The sequence below is a fragment of the Corvus kubaryi genome, unplaced genomic scaffold (assembly GCF_017639235.1).
Source record: "Corvus kubaryi isolate FWS band 111438036 unplaced genomic scaffold, C.kubaryi_AGA036_p1.0 37396, whole genome shotgun sequence".
NCBI lineage: Eukaryota > Metazoa > Chordata > Aves > Passeriformes > Corvidae > Corvus > Corvus kubaryi.
Window position 1 is genome coordinate 12,162,918 of NW_024581135.1, and position 17,368 is coordinate 12,180,285.

Sequence of the window (17,368 nt, forward strand, 5' to 3'; positions counted from 1 at the left end):
ACCCTCTCTGAGTTAAGCCTTGGCACACTTACATTAAAAAACATTAGAAAGTGTTCAGTGTGTAAGGCATGATGACATCTAGCAAAACACTCTCAAGATGCAGTGAATGACAAAGTTAACTATTCTTTTAGAAATCTTTTTATGAGCAGTAACTTAGTGAACACCAAGTCATAGGAGTCGGCTGCCAAGAGCAAAGAGCTATACCTTTAGCTAACTTGCAAACAGCAATCCACATCAGAGTAACAGAAGCCAAGTGTATTTCAAAAACACACTTGGATCACTCGTACCGGTAAGTCCACGCTGACATCTGTCCCGTCCAGCAGCGCTACTCGGCAGGTAATGATGGATTTGGCGTCCCCAGCTGCAGGGATGTGGGTGGCAGCCCTCTGGGCCTCTCTCAGCCTTTCCTTCTCCGCATGCTTACGCATGGACCGGCGTCCCAGCGTGCGGCGAAAAAAGCTCAGCATCTTTGCTACAGAATCCAAGAGAGAAAAGGAACAAGTTAAGTTTTTTACAAAAAAAAATCCCAACAAAACAAATAAATGAACAAACCCCCATATACCCAACAACAACAACAAAAAAAAAAAAAAAAAAAAAAAAAAAGAGAGAGAGCCTGGAATAAAGTTCTTAGGAAATCCCAGACTTTGACAAAGAAGTGTCAAAGAGTCAAACAGATTTTCACTTTGATTTAAACACCCACAGTCTTTGGCTGTGAAAGTCTTTGGAAAAAACCCAGCTCAGACCTTGAGCGGTGGTTGGGTGACTTTTTGGGACTACATGAAAGTACGTTTAAGGAGAAAAAACAGCGATCGTGCAGATCGCCTACTACTCTCTGCAATCTCTCATTAATACAAACGCCATCGCGAGCTTCTCCGAGACGGTGATCTTCCACAGCTGGGAATCAACTAAGCACTACATACCACCGGCTCCTTCCCTGGCTCACACCCTCCACCTCTCCCATCGAAAACAAGCGATAAGCGACCCTTCCCGCCCCAGAGCCGCGCTCACAGCTTTCCCTGCAGGAATGGCTCTGCCAGACCGGCGAGAGACCGTCGGGCACGGCGCTTCCCGGCAAACACCCGGAGCTGTGCGTGGAGTCAGCCCCGAGCCCGAGGGTCCACCCCAGCCGAGACCTGGCCCCGCCCGGCGCCGTCGCCGCCGCGGCGCCCCTGCCCTTACATAACGCCCCGGCCCCGCTCCGGCCCCGCCCGGGGGCCGCGGCGGCCTCACCTGCCGGGCTCACCTGCGGGGCGGCGGGAGCGTCCCCGCGGCAGCTCCTCCAGGCCCCGGGGGCGGGCGAGGGGCGGCGAGGGAGCCCCGGGAGGGGCCGGGCCGCCGGACATGGCGGAACGACGTGGGAGGCCCTTAAACGGGCAGCGACACGCCTGCCATTTCCTCCGCCCGCGCTCACTCACCTGGCGGCTCCGGCTGCCGGGCTCTCCTGCTCGGCGGCGGCGCGGAGACGGAGGGCGGCGGGAAGGGAGGGCGGCAGCCGGACGGGAGAAGGAACGCTTTGCTTCCCGCCGCGCCGGGAGCCCATCGCCCCTTTAACGGGGCGGAGCCCGGTGGAGAAGGGGCGCCCCCCGGCCCGTGCCAGGTGGTTTCGCCCGGCGGAGCGGCCGCCGCAGGGGGTGGGGGGGCGCGGCGCGGACCACGTGCTGCCCGGGGGGGGGGCCGCCGCGCGGCGGGGAGTGGGGGCGATGGGGTGGCCCCGGGGGATGGGACACCCCTGGGGATGGAGCCTTCAGAACGTGTTTCAGATTATTTCCTAGAAGTTCTGGAGTTTTTCCTAATGCGGCGTGGAGGTTTCCCCCTCAGCGGTTCGGCCAGGACTGTGACCAGTCCTCGGCTGCCCAGCGGGAACTGGAACCTTCAGGCAAACGCGCGCTTAAACCATTAATTTTATAAGAAAATCCTATATTTAAACACTGCCTGTAGCAGTGTATTAAATAAAGCAGAGCCGTCTACAAACGAACACTGTTAGTATTTATACACTGAACTAAGGCTGCGACTACAAAATGCAGTTTGTATTTTAAAGTCCTTCAAAGCCAGACGCGCAGCCTGTGCCGGGGCTCCGCGCTTCCATCTCTTTTCTTACGTGTTACTCCAGCCCCGGGGCACAAGCCCCGCTCCTTGGCAGCAATTAGAGGGCGGCACTTCACTGTGTTATTTTTTATTACATAAATATTTGTGTCCAAGCCAGTACTCGAGGAAAACCTCAAAAAAACTTCAGGAAAGGCAATATAAATTCTCAGTGCGTAGTGCCAGCTGAGTGACAAAGCTCTGAGTAAAGGAGCTCCAGACCCCTTTAAAATCCCAGGATAACTGGGAATCCAGCCTACCTAATAGTCTGGGAAAGCAGATACTTGGGCTAAAGATAACACAGCATTTTCTATGCTCAGGTCTGAATCGCGGGCTGAGACACCCGGTCAGTCCCTGGCAGGTAGAGGAAGTGGCATAATGAAACCCATCTTAACAGCTCAGCTCCAGTGCCTCAATATATATCGAGTTACCGTGATGTCATTTATTGAAACGGGGGGGCGGGGCGGAGCGGGAGTATTAAAAAGCTGCCAGGTAATTGCCCACTATTTGTTGACGAAGCAACAAGCTGATTTTACTAAATGTCTGTGTTGACAACAGAGCACTCTCCTGCCGCTGGGAGGAGCAGGGCAAGCTTTGAGGAAAGGTGAGATTCATGTTATTTATTCAAAAAGGTGAATCACAAAACGGGGGGGAATTTAGATACTTTTTATCAGAGGAGCAGGGACTATGCTTGCTCTCAGTCGGCTGTCATGAAATACCTGTGGGAGCTTGCAATAAAGTTCCCAAAGAAACCATACAAAATCTTAACTGTATTAACGTGGAAAAATAATTTATCTTGAGTATTTGCAGATATCTGATGATTCTCAGTGCAGATCAACTAATCAATCGTTTGTATATCAAAGATGCTTAGTTTGTAGTGGAGATCTGTCAGGTAAATAGGAGTCTCCTTGCTATTAAGTCTACACCAATTCACATTCTCCTGTAAGACCAAGAATTCTGGGGAATTCCCTGATTCTTGGACATTGTCCCTAAATTTTCTAACCATCTTCAACTATTCCTCAAATTGAGTTTCTTTCCACTCTGTCATTCACAAGCTCCCATGCTGGTACCAAGATTATTTCCTTCCTGTAGCTTCAGTGACACAAAAACTTAGCTGCTCATTTTTGCAATTTCTGCTTCACACCACCCTCTTGCTACTCTTCCTGTAATTACAGTCTACTCTTTCCTCACTTTTTGCTACTCAGATACAGTCCAAGTATGTACTCATTCAACTGTGTTATCTGTCACTTGTCTTATACCCAATCTTTCTATTCCAGTTTTAAACAAATCTCCTCCTACAGGAATGCCTCTTCTTATGTCTGTTGTTCTCCTTAAAGTGCTTTCCCGCTAGTTTATCTTTTTGTACTTCAAATCCAAACACCTTGTCCTCTCTTTAAAGTCCTGTATTAATCAGTGGAATTAAGAACATATCGGGGTCTCAGACTCTCATCCCTCCTGAGATTTTTGTCTTGCCTTCTAAGTCCTTTCATCATCTTTACCCACTTTTGTTTTTAACATCCCCTCACTTTTTGGCAGCAACCATTTCATCACGAGCTTCCATCTGGAATTTTTGTTCTTTACATCAGTGTTTATCATACCCTCATCTTTTTGATCAGATTATAATCTCTACTGAACATTATCTCCAATACACTCCCTGTATACAAGACAATTTAGAAGTTATTATTCCATTACAGCAAAGCTTGCAGTATTTAGATATTTTCAGGCAAAAACTTGGGCTGATGCTTTAACCAAGCAATTTAATTCCTGATAATTTAGCATCCTCTTCTAGTGCACAATCCATAGGGGTATATTTATGTCATACAATGTCAAGAAGGAAAATACAAGGTGAACATTATCTGGCATTGGACACATGTAAATGTGGCACAGCAAAACCATGTGTACAGTAGCAAGAAAATCGCAAAAAAAATTTAAACTTTAAATTACTAAAGCACATCTTTATTTTGCAATTAAACAATTAAGATCCACAAGTAAACTATATATATATTTTCAAGTCTGTACCTAGACAACTATCTGTCAACTGAAATTAAATATATCCACAAAATATGCATAACAGCATTTTTTCACATAATAGAATGAAATTTTACTTAAGACTAAAACAAGACTTGTTAAATGTTAATTAGCATATTTATCCTGGGAACTGCTGGTTTTCGGTAGAAGTTAGTGTATAATTTTAATGGCAAGAAATTTCATTTTATCAAAATGAGGACAAATACATAAGGCCCTTTAAAGCATACAGTAGCTGCAGTGACAAAAGCTGATTTATTTTCACATTGTCCAGTGTTGACCAATTTCAAGTTTCCATCGTCTCCCATCAACCGCTGCTTAGCCAAGATGGAGCATTTAGGTTGTTGGTTTGTTTTTTTTTCCCTCCCCCTCATGTGCTTTTAAACAAATTTATAGGCAGAAGTCTACTTATGGGAAGAGCCTTTGCACCCCCCCAATATTAATAAAGATACACAAGAGTTAGAACAACAAAAGAGCTATTTAACTCTGAGACGATTTACTCCACACTTGCAGTCCATCATTCAGCAGTATGAAACTGAGATGAAATTTGACAACTGAAAGCCACAGCTGGAAATGCAAATTAATTACCAGAAGTAGCTGGCAAAAATATTGCCACCATCTGTTAATCTTGTTAATAATGATCTAAATAATACTCTTCCCTTTGTATTTACACATAGTATAGCACCTGTTACATAAAAAAAACCCCCAAACCTTACACAAACAGCCCTGCCAAACTGACTGGTTAAAATGGGATCACTGGTAAATGAAGCAAACCAAATGGAAAACAAATCTGGATACACTGGATAAGATAAAACCTTCACTCTCTTACCTTAATTTTCCTGTAAGATTATTCTGGGTTGTTACTGTGGTGCCACAACGTACTGAGATAATTGCACTGGATCATTTAAAGTCTAGTCCTTGTGGATATATTCTAGTTAAAGAACAAAACAGCTTAACGTAAACTGTTTAACCCTTTCACTCAGGTCTCGGGCCCCTGGCCTAGGTGCAAAAGGGTGACAACTTCCTTAAACTTTGTTGTGCATTATCTTTAGTTATCAAAATTCAAATAAGTTAAGTAAAAAAAAAAAAAAAGAATACTGATTTCCAGGTAATTTATCTAATGTTAAAAAAAATGCTTAGCAGAAACATTTACAGTAAACATAGCTCATTTGCAGCTAGCTCAGAGAGATCACAGAGATAAATTTACAAGTACCCTGTAAGTTTCTATTTGCACCTTTTTTTTTTCTTTTTTTTGTGTTTTTTTCCCCCCCCAAATGCAGGCTTCATATTCATTTTAAGACAGGAAAATTGAGATGATAGAATTATCTTATTAATAGCTATTTTCTGAAAATCCCTCAGAAACACATGAACAATCAACAAGAAATGGTTAGAACAACAGAAAGCATTCATACCAGGGTGTAATCCAAGTCATCTCTGTACAGAAACCCATTAAGCATCTCTCCAAACCCAATTTATTTTGTCCAAACGTTCAGTCAGTAGTAAGCATGAGATAAAGTGCTACTATTTAAACATCAAAACATTTTGAAAAAAATTATCCTTTAAAACATGTAAGCTTGCTAAATACAAAATACCACAACCAACAAGCTGCCAGCCAGTCCGTGACCCATAGTTCATGCTACAGCAGACTAGAGTCAGCTATTTTAGTGGTTTTTTAAAATAAGGCTACTAATCAAAATGTCTAAATTTTTAAACTTGAATATTTCACTATATTTTTAAAGTAAGTCATTTATCTCTCCTTTAATACCATTGAGATCTCAATGAGCAAAACACACCAAAGCCAATAGCCAGAACTTACAGCCTGTGTACCAGATCAAAACTTGTAGCTGGAGAAGCCCTATGAAAAGATAGACACTTGTGGGAGTAACAAGCACAGAGGTAAAACCCAGTGATAAGGAACTGGCCTTCCTTGCAGACTTCTAAACAAACAAGTGAGTTTCAATGTCTAAGTGCAGTGGGATAACAGAGACCAGACAGAACAGTTAAACTGAAACAAACCAACCATTTCCTCCTTCTAACAGCTTCCCAATCACCACTAATTGTAAATCTCTGCACATTCATGCAAGATCCACCGTTAATCAATATTTTTTTACCAGATCTTAATACTGGATCCTAGCACTAGAAGTAGCAATGGGAAAGAACTTCTTCAGTCTCAAGACAAAAGATGGGTACTAAAATGGGCAAATACACCCAACCCAGCTAACTGGGGACCTGAGATGTAAGTGACAAAAAGACTGCAACCAGCATTAGAGGACACCATTGCTGTCCTTGGTGGAAGTCCAAGTATGTGAAATTTTCATGTGGACCATAATCAAATCACTCCCTTTATCCTCAGGCCTGAGGGGCTTGCTGATTGACTGCAAAGTGGCTTTACAGTCAAAACTACAGCATATGTACTGGACAACCTTGCTTTTGCTTGGAAATTGGTGGATCTGTAGAGCTTTTCATGCTCATGCTAATTCCCTGAGCCATCAAACATCGCCCACACACCTGCACAGACACTGCATAAGCATAAAAATATCACATAATTCAGCTCCACAGCATACCTGGAGCTCCAACATCTCTATGCCAGACCTTCCCTTCTTCCTGTTTCCCTGGGCAGTGCAACTGCAGCACATCCGCTGCATTTTGGCCCTTCCACGGGTACTAAGAAGCTTTTTGGAAGGTCTCCACGGAAAGTTGCCAGCTACACAAGTTCTATAACAAACTCCTCATGTTCCTTAATGTCCCAACTGCTTTCTCACCCTTTCTTTAATAGATGGTGTGCCACACTGTAATCAGATGTTCTAGAAGAAGTGTTATTGCTTCATCTATATGGCGTATAAGCTTTCAAGATTTAACAGAGAAATGTGGAAGAAATGTCAGCTAGCATTAAATCTAGTGAGAAAAAAAATCAGGCATTCTCTTTTTCATAACTGGGAGAGAATAATAAAAATAGAACACATAAAAGCAGTATTTTACTGCTTAAGACCTACAAGTGACTGAAAATACCAAATGCTTCCAAATTCAGGATAAATGAACTTTTTAGTTCTCTGTTATGTGGGATATTTAATGCAGTATTTCTCAAAGTGGACTGGCTGACAATCTGTAGGTGCTTTATTAAACAATACCTGCATCTTATTTCATATTTAGCAAAACCAAAAAAAGCTCTCAAAAACACTCAAAGCCCCCACTAGAGCCCCATGTCTTTCTACTTTCTACTAAAAAAACCCCTTCAGATCCATTTTAAACAAGAGATGGTAATGGTAGTTTTCAATCTGAACCTAAAAGTAAAAACAAAAGTCTTAACATTGGCACAAAATTGTAATAATATTGCTCTTATTTACAATGAAATTTACTTTTTTTTTTCTTAGCTGGATTTATATCATGGAAGTGTTACAAACATACTCTTTCCCACACCCACCCAACATTTTTCCTAATCAAATGGTATGAAAATAATTATTCATAAAATCCAACAGTCATAACACCAATCACATATAAGTCTATAAGTCATTATGTCTGAAAGATACATTCATGTTTTGTACAGCATGAAACATACAAAAACTTCTTTAAAAAACTCTTAAGGATGATACAGATCTTCATAACCCAAAGTAAAATATTAAGCAGTTTTGCTTTTTTTGGCCGTATAAAAATATTTTAAAGGCCATTTATACCACAACAGGTAGAAAAATTTAAATGACTGACTTATGGTGCAGAAAGGCTTCAGTGCTATCTCTTTCCCAAGCAGTTTTTGGTTACCTTTATCCTGGCTTTGAAGAAGTCAAAAGCCACTTGAGTTGCTGATGGCCAATTAACTAAGAATATGTACTTTGTTCCATTTTTTTCCCCAGTGCAACTAGTTAATAAACTACAAGTCAGTGCAGAGGAAAATTTTGCAGAGACCTATTTTTCTTGCCTGTGTTTGTAATCAAAACAGTAATGACAGATGACCGATACATATCCCACACTTAATTGTGGTATAAATGGGACTTTTGAACTCGAACTGCTTTGGCAATTTTACATAAGAATATTTAAATATGTGACAAAGCAACGCTATATAATGCTGCTATAACCTCAGTTTCTGATTTCCCTCAGAATAACAGGACAAACGATATTTTTGTTTACAACTTAACTATGAAGAAAATTTCTTTCAGTATAATGGATGAATTATTTTACTTTTTGGACATTAAGTGCTGAGTTCAATATAACCTTCTAACTAGCCAGCAACTCAGCTAATAACCTCATCACGTGGAAGTTAAAGAATTATAAAAAAGAATTTTTATTTGTTGCAAATGGCTTACAATAGAACTGAGATTAAAGCTACCATATTACTCTTCCTCAGTTCAGTTCAGATCCAGAGATTCTTGTAAAATTTATTTTTCACTGAGGGATAATATTGACTTAAGCATCAAATCTAGAAATATAAGTAACAGGGCCACAGCCCTCCTAATATTATTTTATTTTCTAAAAATATTTAAAACTCTATCTTCCATTTGGCATTGTGGTTCATGTTCATTACTAAGTCATAAGCCAGGATTTCATGTTGCCTGAATCCCTTTTCATTTAATAGTTCATAGCTGATCTGTTTCAAATGTCCATAGAACACAGTATATTATACAATATAATTCTTCAATAGTTAAAAATTATTTAGCATAGAACTTTCCATTTTAATTCTATGCTATATATATAGCTTACAACAAAATTTAATGGATAAACATTTTCAGGAAACCAGTACAATAAATTAAAACTTTTAAATAGAGGGCACAAAGTTATGCTGTCACAGGGCAGTCAAAGAAGTGACTGTTTTTTTCTTACAGTATATTACACTGGGTACCTTGCTTCTGACTTGGTTTCTCCTACGCTAGAAAAATACTAAAAAATTGGGACATTTATGCATCTTTAGAATGAGCTCAGATACTGTATCAGACAGACATTTCTTACAAATCTTCTACCTACTTAAATAAGAAGCAACCCATACCAACTGGAACAATTTTGCACAAGCATAACAGAAGGCGACTGGGGTCATTATGAAAGTAAAATTAATTTCTGGGATAACTTCATAGTGTTCTCCTCCCTTCTCCCCTCCAAACAAATAAAAGAAAACAAAAGGCAGACCTGTACGAACATGGCTTGAAATCAACTATGAGAACGTAACAAGTTAGTTAGAAGGTAAGGGAATTAAATCACAACTGATTGTAAGTTCAACTTAATTATCAGTGCTATTAAAGAGTTATGTCTAATTGAGTAAAACAGCTATTCTCAATAAAAGGATAAAACAAAGTATCAGCTTCTAATGACCTACCAGCATTTCATAGTAAGATGCTAGTAAGTTACTGGTTGGAAGGAATGAAGGAATGTGCCAGATTTTTCACGTAATTACAACACAGCAGCATACAATGCTCATTCATTAAATTGGCAGAGGTGCTTTGCCTACAGAGAGTAGCACACAGGTACTTGTATAAGGAAAGAGGGAATGGTATTTCCATGACCCCTTGTGGTAACACATTCTAAGCACCAAGGGCCGTTTTTAAAATCTGAACCCATTAAGATAAATATGACAGGACAATACCACCCCCATGGAATCATGAGTGCCTTTCACTGGATGTACGCTGTAAGTCTCAAGGCACTTAAGGGGTTAAGACATAATGCATGCACTAGTTCCCATCACATTAATCTGAAGTCACATGAATCAGAATACACCAGTGTATGACACACAAGCCGTGTCAAAGAAATGCTGCTCATTTTTATGTTGGTTTTTAAAAATGTTTATTGTTATTATTTTGTACAAGATGCTGGTAAGTGGGCATTATGCAGCTACTGCTGGGTTAACAGACGCCAGCTCTCCTCTAACAACCAGCTGGTCTCTAGTAAGGGTGTAGGACAAAGTGGGCTGCATCAGTAGGCAGTGTGTATCTATCTAGTATTGGCAATATTGCTAATGTTGTAAAAAACAAAACTGTGAGAGTCTGTACATAGTAAATAAACCTAGCACTGGAAAAAGACCATGGCTTAGTGTGTTTCTCATTTGTTTTTCATTTTAAGAGACATGGGTGTAAAACAGGGTGAAATAATTCCAAGCCTTGTTTGTAGCAATTCAACCAGAAGCGCAGTATATGGCACTACAATGAAATATCGTAGATTACCCTGAACACAATTAGTTCTTACAGTTTATGGTTTGTTCGGAGCAAATCACGAAAATAAAGTCTTCAAACAGATGAAGGTTAGAAGAGTTTCAGAGACTGATTTTGTTTCAACGTAAAGTGCAACAGTGCTGAAGTTTTCAAAGTCCTTTGTCAATTCTTTGCTGTACTTCACTATCATTTCCTGCAAGCAGTATTATGGCACAAAGAACGTTGCCAGTTCATTATAGAGGACAGGATTCCTCAATCGATATCATAGGTTTTTTGCTCTTTACTTATGCAGTGATGCTTGTAAAGGTTTAATAAATCCTTCTTCATACACCTTCAAAATAGCTTCACATACAAATCTGTACTGACTCTGAAAAGGAAAGTAGATTCAGTAAATTGAAAAGAAATGTAATTGAAAAATGTCATTTGGAAACAGAAAAGGCCTCTAAGATTTCCCCATCCCATTCTCTTCACAGGCCAAGAACTGTGCTTCAAAGTTAGTTTAGGAAACCCAACACAAAAGGAACTTCAGATGAAAGCATTTTGCTTCTCAACAGAAGAACAGGATGAAGGGTACTTTGAAATATATGCCAAAAGTCATACCTACAAACCCAGTATTATTATTGTTACAACATCACCTATTTAGTAATTTTCTGCTTGTTATTTCCTTGATGAAATTCACTGACCTGATGTTTCCACGCCCTTAGATTTAGAAGTCATAGTTTCAAAGCACTTTTTCATACTTACATTAACTCTGGCATGTTACTGGCACCTCCCTCTCAGAATTTGATACAAAAGAAAACTGTTTCATGTTTGAAAAACCCAGAACTCCTGTTTCTTAACATTATATAATGTCTAACTCCCCAATGAATCCAGGTCTAGCACCTGCATACACAGAGGCCACTAAAGGTTTGTTTTAAACAAATCATAGTTAAAAACCCCGACAGTAATCAAATTAGAATATAATGAAAACAAACCGAAATAATTGCAAAGCACCACAACTCCCGTTGCATCCTGCACAATGTGTCTATGCTGGTTAGAACTCCAGCACACCTGCACTGTCAGGGTCGTGGAACGGCCCTCTCTGTGCAGTAGAGTTAGTGATGTCAGATCTTAAAAGGGAACGTTGACATATCTAGCACTAGAATCATTCTTTACTGTCCTGTGGCGTGTATATGAAACAGCTCCGTTTCTGCCCATCTGGGTAAAATCTGTGCTTTCCCCGCGCTCCCGAGGGCGCCTGAGCTGGCCGCGCACAGCGCCCCCCGGCGGACAGCGAGTGAATCCCTCGGGACACACGAACCCAGCACCAGGCTGCCAAAGGAGAAACGGGAACAGCTGATGCTCATGAAACCTTAAAAAACCCAATTCCTTTATTAGACCTTCTCCCTCTCATGCACTAAACACCTGCTTTTCACTGAATCTTGAAAATTTTGGTTTTCTAAAAAAAATAAGGAGACCAGATGATATTTAGCACATAATGTGAAAAAATACAGTTAAAACCCTTACCACTGCAACTCCTACCTTTACTAATAACATTTCTTCCCCTCTACATATGGTAGAGAGACAGCTATTCATCCTGTAGAACTGTCACAAACAGCAAGAGCCATCCTTTGCTATTTTTCATGTATCATCACCTTTCTCATCCTTCCTGTGCTACCTGAATAATACAACTTTTTAGTGAAATATGAATACTGGAACATGAATTCAGCTGCACCGAATGACTGATGACCTAGAAATGGAGACACATACATACTTTTGGTCAGTCTTAGTACTCTCTGAATAACACAAAAGGTTTACTGAGATTTGATCAGAGGAACAGCAGCAGGGACATGAAAATTACTATAGCGAGTAATAACCTTCAGGTAATTGTGATTTGATATTGGATCTAGTGCCTTTTCTCCTTCAAGATACTTTCTCTAAATGCTGTATACTAGGAGTAAAACTATATCAATTACTCATGATTACTCCTTCAAAAAAATAAAAAACTTGGAACTATCCAAAGTCTGGAACAACCGAAAGCCCAAGTTGGTTTTTTTTTTCCTTTCTGACAGACAACACAACTCAACCTTTTCACCCTTTACAGGTACTTTCTAAAAACATAAACCCAAACTGCTCTTACAGGTAAGCAATACCTGACTGATATAATAACAAGTTTCTAAATCTGTTCTAAAACACTTACAAGTCTGAAATGCACATGAATTATCTCACAAAAACATTACAGGTGCATGAAAAGTTCTGGTATCTTAAGGTACATCAGATGTCATGAAAGCCCCAAAAGAATCCTTGTAGTGAGTTACCTTCTTAGACTAAATGTACTTATGATTGCTTTGATGCATTTTGCATCAGATTTAATAACACAGATTTTTAAAACTATTATTTTTCTGATAATTTCCCTTTAAGTCACTACAGGGCATAGTAAAGGCTTGTTTCCATTACAACTAAGGCAACATAAAATCACTGAATTTCATCACTGAAGTTTTTTCTTGCATGTCTTGATTCTTTCTGTCTTTATGTTTTATACTACTCCCATTCTTAACACCTGGAATCAGGCTCCTGCTTTCTCCTCTGAGTGATTTTTACATTGCTGAAAATTGACCCTTTTTGTCATTATTTGCCAAGTATCCTTCAAACAGCTGCTGCTTTTTTTTCAAGTTTTCTCTGTAGAAATTTAAAGAATTGCTCTTTTCCAATAGCCTTAGGAATTTATTCTTGCCTGGAGCCAAGGCTACAGCTACACTGGGTAAAGGTGATCTCTGCAATATGATCAACAAGTATATTAAAAATCCATCCAACGTGACTAGATCATAGAAAATTATTGTTCTGCAACACAGAACAGCAGGGATGATACTCACAGGTGTTTGGATCATCATGGCTCTTTGATCTCTCATGGTTCTTACAATATCTAGTGGATAAACAGGCTGATTGCACTCAATGAGACACATCGCTGTCTCCATCGTGATCAGAACCCCTGTCCGTCCAATCCCAGCACTGAAACAGCAAAAAAAAAAACCAAAGTGGAAAATGAAATCAAGTGTCTGGAGTACAGTTCATTCTTGAAGACCTTCCTTCTCATGGATTCTCAGGGCTGATCATGACTCCCATACTGCTGGGGCAGGGGTTAGACTGGTTGTGTCTGCGTCTGGAAGCAGCCTCTGTCCTGCCTGAACAGGGCAGTACAAAACTGCCATTCCTTGGAAGAGGAACTGCCTCACCTAGCCATTCCCCTGAGCAGAACTTAGAGAGATGTTTATTAAGATCACCTTATAAACCACACTAACATCTAAAGGATAACAAAACACGAGCATATGCTGGGCACGTTGTGCCAGTTTGAGCATTACTGAAATGATGTTTTCTGCAATGTTGGGCCAATAAAATAATAATCATGTCCTTCATGTGATCCATACCTTCTTATATCCAAATAAGGAAAAGAACAATTACTAGAAGCCTCTGTAAGATGACAATAAGGATTGTTTTCTTGTTATTAAAAAGTACAATCTAGATCTAGATTGCATAGATTGAAAAGGAATATATAATAGCAATCCCTTTGAAGACAACGAAGTACCATAACATACACATCTCAGAATGCAAGATTATCAAGAGAGCTTACAGACAAACATTTTTTTCCCTTAAAAATAAAACAAATCTGAAGATTTATCTACTTTGTTTTATATACACATATGCTTTTCCAGAAGTAGCAAGCCTTAAGGATTGAATATTTAACCATGAATTTGATGATCAGTTTCAAATTTTTCAATTAATGCTGCACTTTTGAAATAGAAAACAAGTGTTTCCCCATATTGGAATATAGGGCCAAATACATATTTTGAAATGCCAGCATTATCCCAACTCATACAATAAATCAAAATATTTGTATCTAAAGTGATTAATATAAACATTTCAAACTCTGAAAGTTACTTGTTCTGATTTTAAAGAGTAACTTCAAATTAAGTCTGGCTAAACAACTATTTAAATCTTTGTCCAGGAGGTGGCATTAAAGCTACTCTATGTTTCAGTGATGTCATAAGAATTTTAGGACAAGATGTAAATGTGCTGGTTATATAAAATGATTCAGTAGTATTTCATATTTCTATAATTTATACATACAGAATTTAAATGCAGAATGCTTTACCAAGCAGGAACAAACAGTAACTGTCAAAGAACCTAATGACTCATTTCACAACTTCAAAAGATTCGGAGAAGGACAAGAACGATGGAAAATGTGCTAAGTTCCCTATGATAAACATAAGGTAGGATACGACTCTTCAACTTGGAAAAAGAAATCACTGACTGATGGAGCAGAGCACTGAGACATGAGGGCATGAAAATCATGAAGGACACGGACAGGATGGGTGGTTCACCATGTCATGGTGAATTTACAGAATTAGAAACTGTTCAACAAAACCAGTAAGACCTTATAAAGATAAAAATAACCACAAGACACAATATCAGAAACGAGTGGCTTGTGTAGCTCAATATAACAAAAACCTTTCCAATTCCTTAAGGTCTTTGTTGCCTTATAATCTCTGTGGGTTTGGACCATTTTGTTTTTAAATTATTATTGTACAAAATAAAATAATTTTCTACTAGCTACTTGGAGTCCTCGCACTAAAGCTGGTAGCTTAGTCCTGAAAACAAATTTTGTTACACTAATGCCCTGCCCTATTATACTGAAGAGATGTTAAAAATAGAGTGCATGCACCATATGGAGGAACACCTGGGCTCCTTCTGCTTGACTCCCTGATGGAATTTGGTCATACTTCCCAACAGCCACCAAGTTGGGCCAATGAAGTAAATTATGTTCAACTGTGATATCCCATCTCTTTTCTTCTGTGAAACCTAAATTTTTCATACAAGTTTCAATTACACATGGAAATTATCAGTTTGGAGCTGAATTGATGCCTCCTTGAGATAAATGAAACTGTTCCTACTCCACAACGTTGTTGCAGTGTTTCTGTAGACTTGCATGCTTTATATCATAGAGATTGTATATGGCTGCCATTTTCACCATTTTTGCACAATGATATTAACCAGAAGTACATCAATAATGGGAGCTGAAAAACAGTATCAATTAAGACACTGGCATTCTGGTACTAGTTTCACTAGTCACTAAGATTCACCCTGACCTGCATAAAACAGAACTTGAGAGCAGAACTAACAAAATACAATTTCTGATACACAAGGTGGGTTTTTCTTTTTCTTTCATCTCCTTCAATAAATGTCTAGTTTACCTGTAGTCTTTATTTTATCCCTTACACTTCCCAGCTTCTCTCTGAAAGGAACAATACATGCCTGACTCAGGAACAGTGAGTCTGGGGAGTATTCAGGAACTGAGAGGTCAAATATTATTCACAGAACTGTTCTCCAAGACTTGTGATAGCACATGTTCCTTTGAAAACAACTGGCATTATTCTAGTTTGCTAATTAGTTATTTTAAAATGATTAAGATTTTGAAATTCACTACAGGAATGTAGAATGCTATTAAAAAGTACTGCACAAGAAAAAAACCACGTTTCACGTGTACATAAAGATCTAAACAACAGTTATTTTAATTCATGACGAAGGTAAATTGTTGAGAAAACTGTCTCACCTTAATGTATGTATCATAATATCATGTACTGTAAGACTGCAGATTTGAGAAAAAATGTCTTTTAATCAATCTTTCCATAAACCACCCACATTCTCCACTATGGATCATTTATACAGCTATTCTAGAGCTTGGTAGAATAGGAACCTATTCCTCATGGTTACCAAGTATCTTTTCCATTCCCCTGAACTATTATGTAGATTGTTAAGCATTTAAACTGTAAACAAAACACTCCAGCAAAATCCCTGCACAGATCAACACATGTTGCTATCCAAAACTCTGCTTACTGAAATGTGATTACCATGTTAAATATTTGTTTTATTTCAATGTTGAGTTTTCCTGTCATCCCCTAAGCAGATACAATTAAATATTTATTTCAAGAACAAAGCACAGAACAGCTATTTGATGATAAAAAGTTCAATTTAATGATTTACTAAAGTTGGAAAAAAAATTGATACCTGCAGTGAACAACAACAGGTTCTTCTCTGCCAGCCCTCTTCTTTCGCACAAGACACACAAAATCTAGGAAATCGCTGGAATCATCAGGAACCCCATGATCAGGCCATGCTATGTACTGGATTTGGGTCAGCTGGCGGCTTTCCTCTTTCTAATCAGAAACATTAATCAAGGGTAATTCAGGTCCCATTAAAAAAACCCCCAAAAATAGTAATTAAAAAAATCGATAGTACATTTATAGCAACTTGTACCCATAATCAAAGTGGCTTCAGGCAACTAGCAGTGCTTTATTAATGTTAACCATTGGTCATCCTGGATTTTATAATTACTTTTGGGTTTTTTTGCTTAAAAGAAAAAAGGAAATCCACAAATGCTTACATCTTCAACAGGTTAAAAAAATTACACAGCACATAATAGCAAAGGATAGTTCAAGGATACCAACAATCTAACTGAACACTAGATGTACAAGAAGGTGGCCATATTCTTAGCAAACCAAATTTAACAGAATGAGATAGTATCTTACAAGATCAAATACCAGAACTAGGGTAGGGAGGGGAGATCAGACATAAAAGCTTTCCTTCAGACCCTGTGTGAACAGCAGCATTGTTTTGCCTTCATCTCCGCTTCCTACACCTACAATGCACAATGACTTTGTTTTCCACTCCCTCTGGCCCTTGCCCTGATATCACAAATATAATCAATCGGCCTCTGCTTAGGGCAGGGGACAGCCCGGGCAACCAGAGTCGCATTTCAAAAGAACAGGAGCTACTGCACTTTAAATAGCCTTTAGGCATTGAATCGTTTACAGAGATTCCACGGCTGATAGCAGATGAGCAATTGTCTCAACAGGACATAGGGTAGGAATTTTAACTGCACATTGACTAAAAGGCAGCTCTATAAAACTGGCTTTTCATCTGGTTACCCAAGCAATGAGAAATAAGTATGTGAACTAAATTCCAGATACTCATTTCCAAACATTTCTGAGATTGAAATGCTGGTTGGGGAGGCTCTGAAAACTACCCATGCCCTGAAAATCATGCAATGCATGTTCAAAAAGGTCCTTGTTTGCATGTAGTCACCACTCCAGATTCAT

The 17,368-nt window shown here is 39.2% G+C and overlaps 2 protein-coding genes across 13 annotated transcripts in view; both read right to left on the bottom strand.

Moving 5' to 3' along the window:
- EPB41L5 (erythrocyte membrane protein band 4.1 like 5) overlaps positions 1-1,566 on the bottom strand; it is a 55,104-nt gene extending 53,538 nt beyond the window's left edge. For 4 of the 7 annotated variants that reach the window (XM_042040461.1, XM_042040460.1, XM_042040463.1 and 1 more), the window contains exons 1-2: positions 1,244-1,349; positions 288-472 (exon numbers count right to left, since the gene is read on the bottom strand). In XM_042040461.1, the coding sequence (XP_041896395.1) occupies positions 288-472; positions 1,244-1,343 (285 nt within the window). In that variant the 5' untranslated portion in view covers positions 1,344-1,349. Of the gene's footprint in view, positions 1-287; positions 473-1,008; positions 1,110-1,230; positions 1,350-1,415 lie in introns of those variants that run through there. The other 3 variants (XM_042040465.1, XM_042040464.1, XM_042040466.1) reach the window with 3 other exon arrangements.
- Positions 1,567-4,009: 2,443 nt separating this feature from the next.
- Positions 4,010-17,368, bottom strand: part of PTPN4 (protein tyrosine phosphatase non-receptor type 4) — a 112,023-nt gene continuing 98,664 nt past the window's right edge. For 3 of the 6 annotated variants that reach the window (XR_006018287.1, XR_006018288.1, XR_006018289.1), the window contains 4 exons: positions 16,278-16,426; positions 13,088-13,223; positions 11,757-11,964; positions 10,543-10,602 (listed from right to left, as the gene is read on the bottom strand). Coding sequence is in view for 3 of the 6 variants with exons in the window: in XM_042041596.1 (XP_041897530.1) it covers positions 10,516-10,602; positions 13,088-13,223; positions 16,278-16,426 (372 nt within the window). In the remaining 3 variants the exon portion in view is untranslated. Of the gene's footprint in view, positions 10,603-11,756; positions 11,965-13,087; positions 13,224-16,277; positions 16,427-17,368 lie in introns of all 6 variants that reach the window. The other 3 variants (XM_042041596.1, XM_042041597.1, XM_042041598.1) reach the window with 1 other exon arrangement.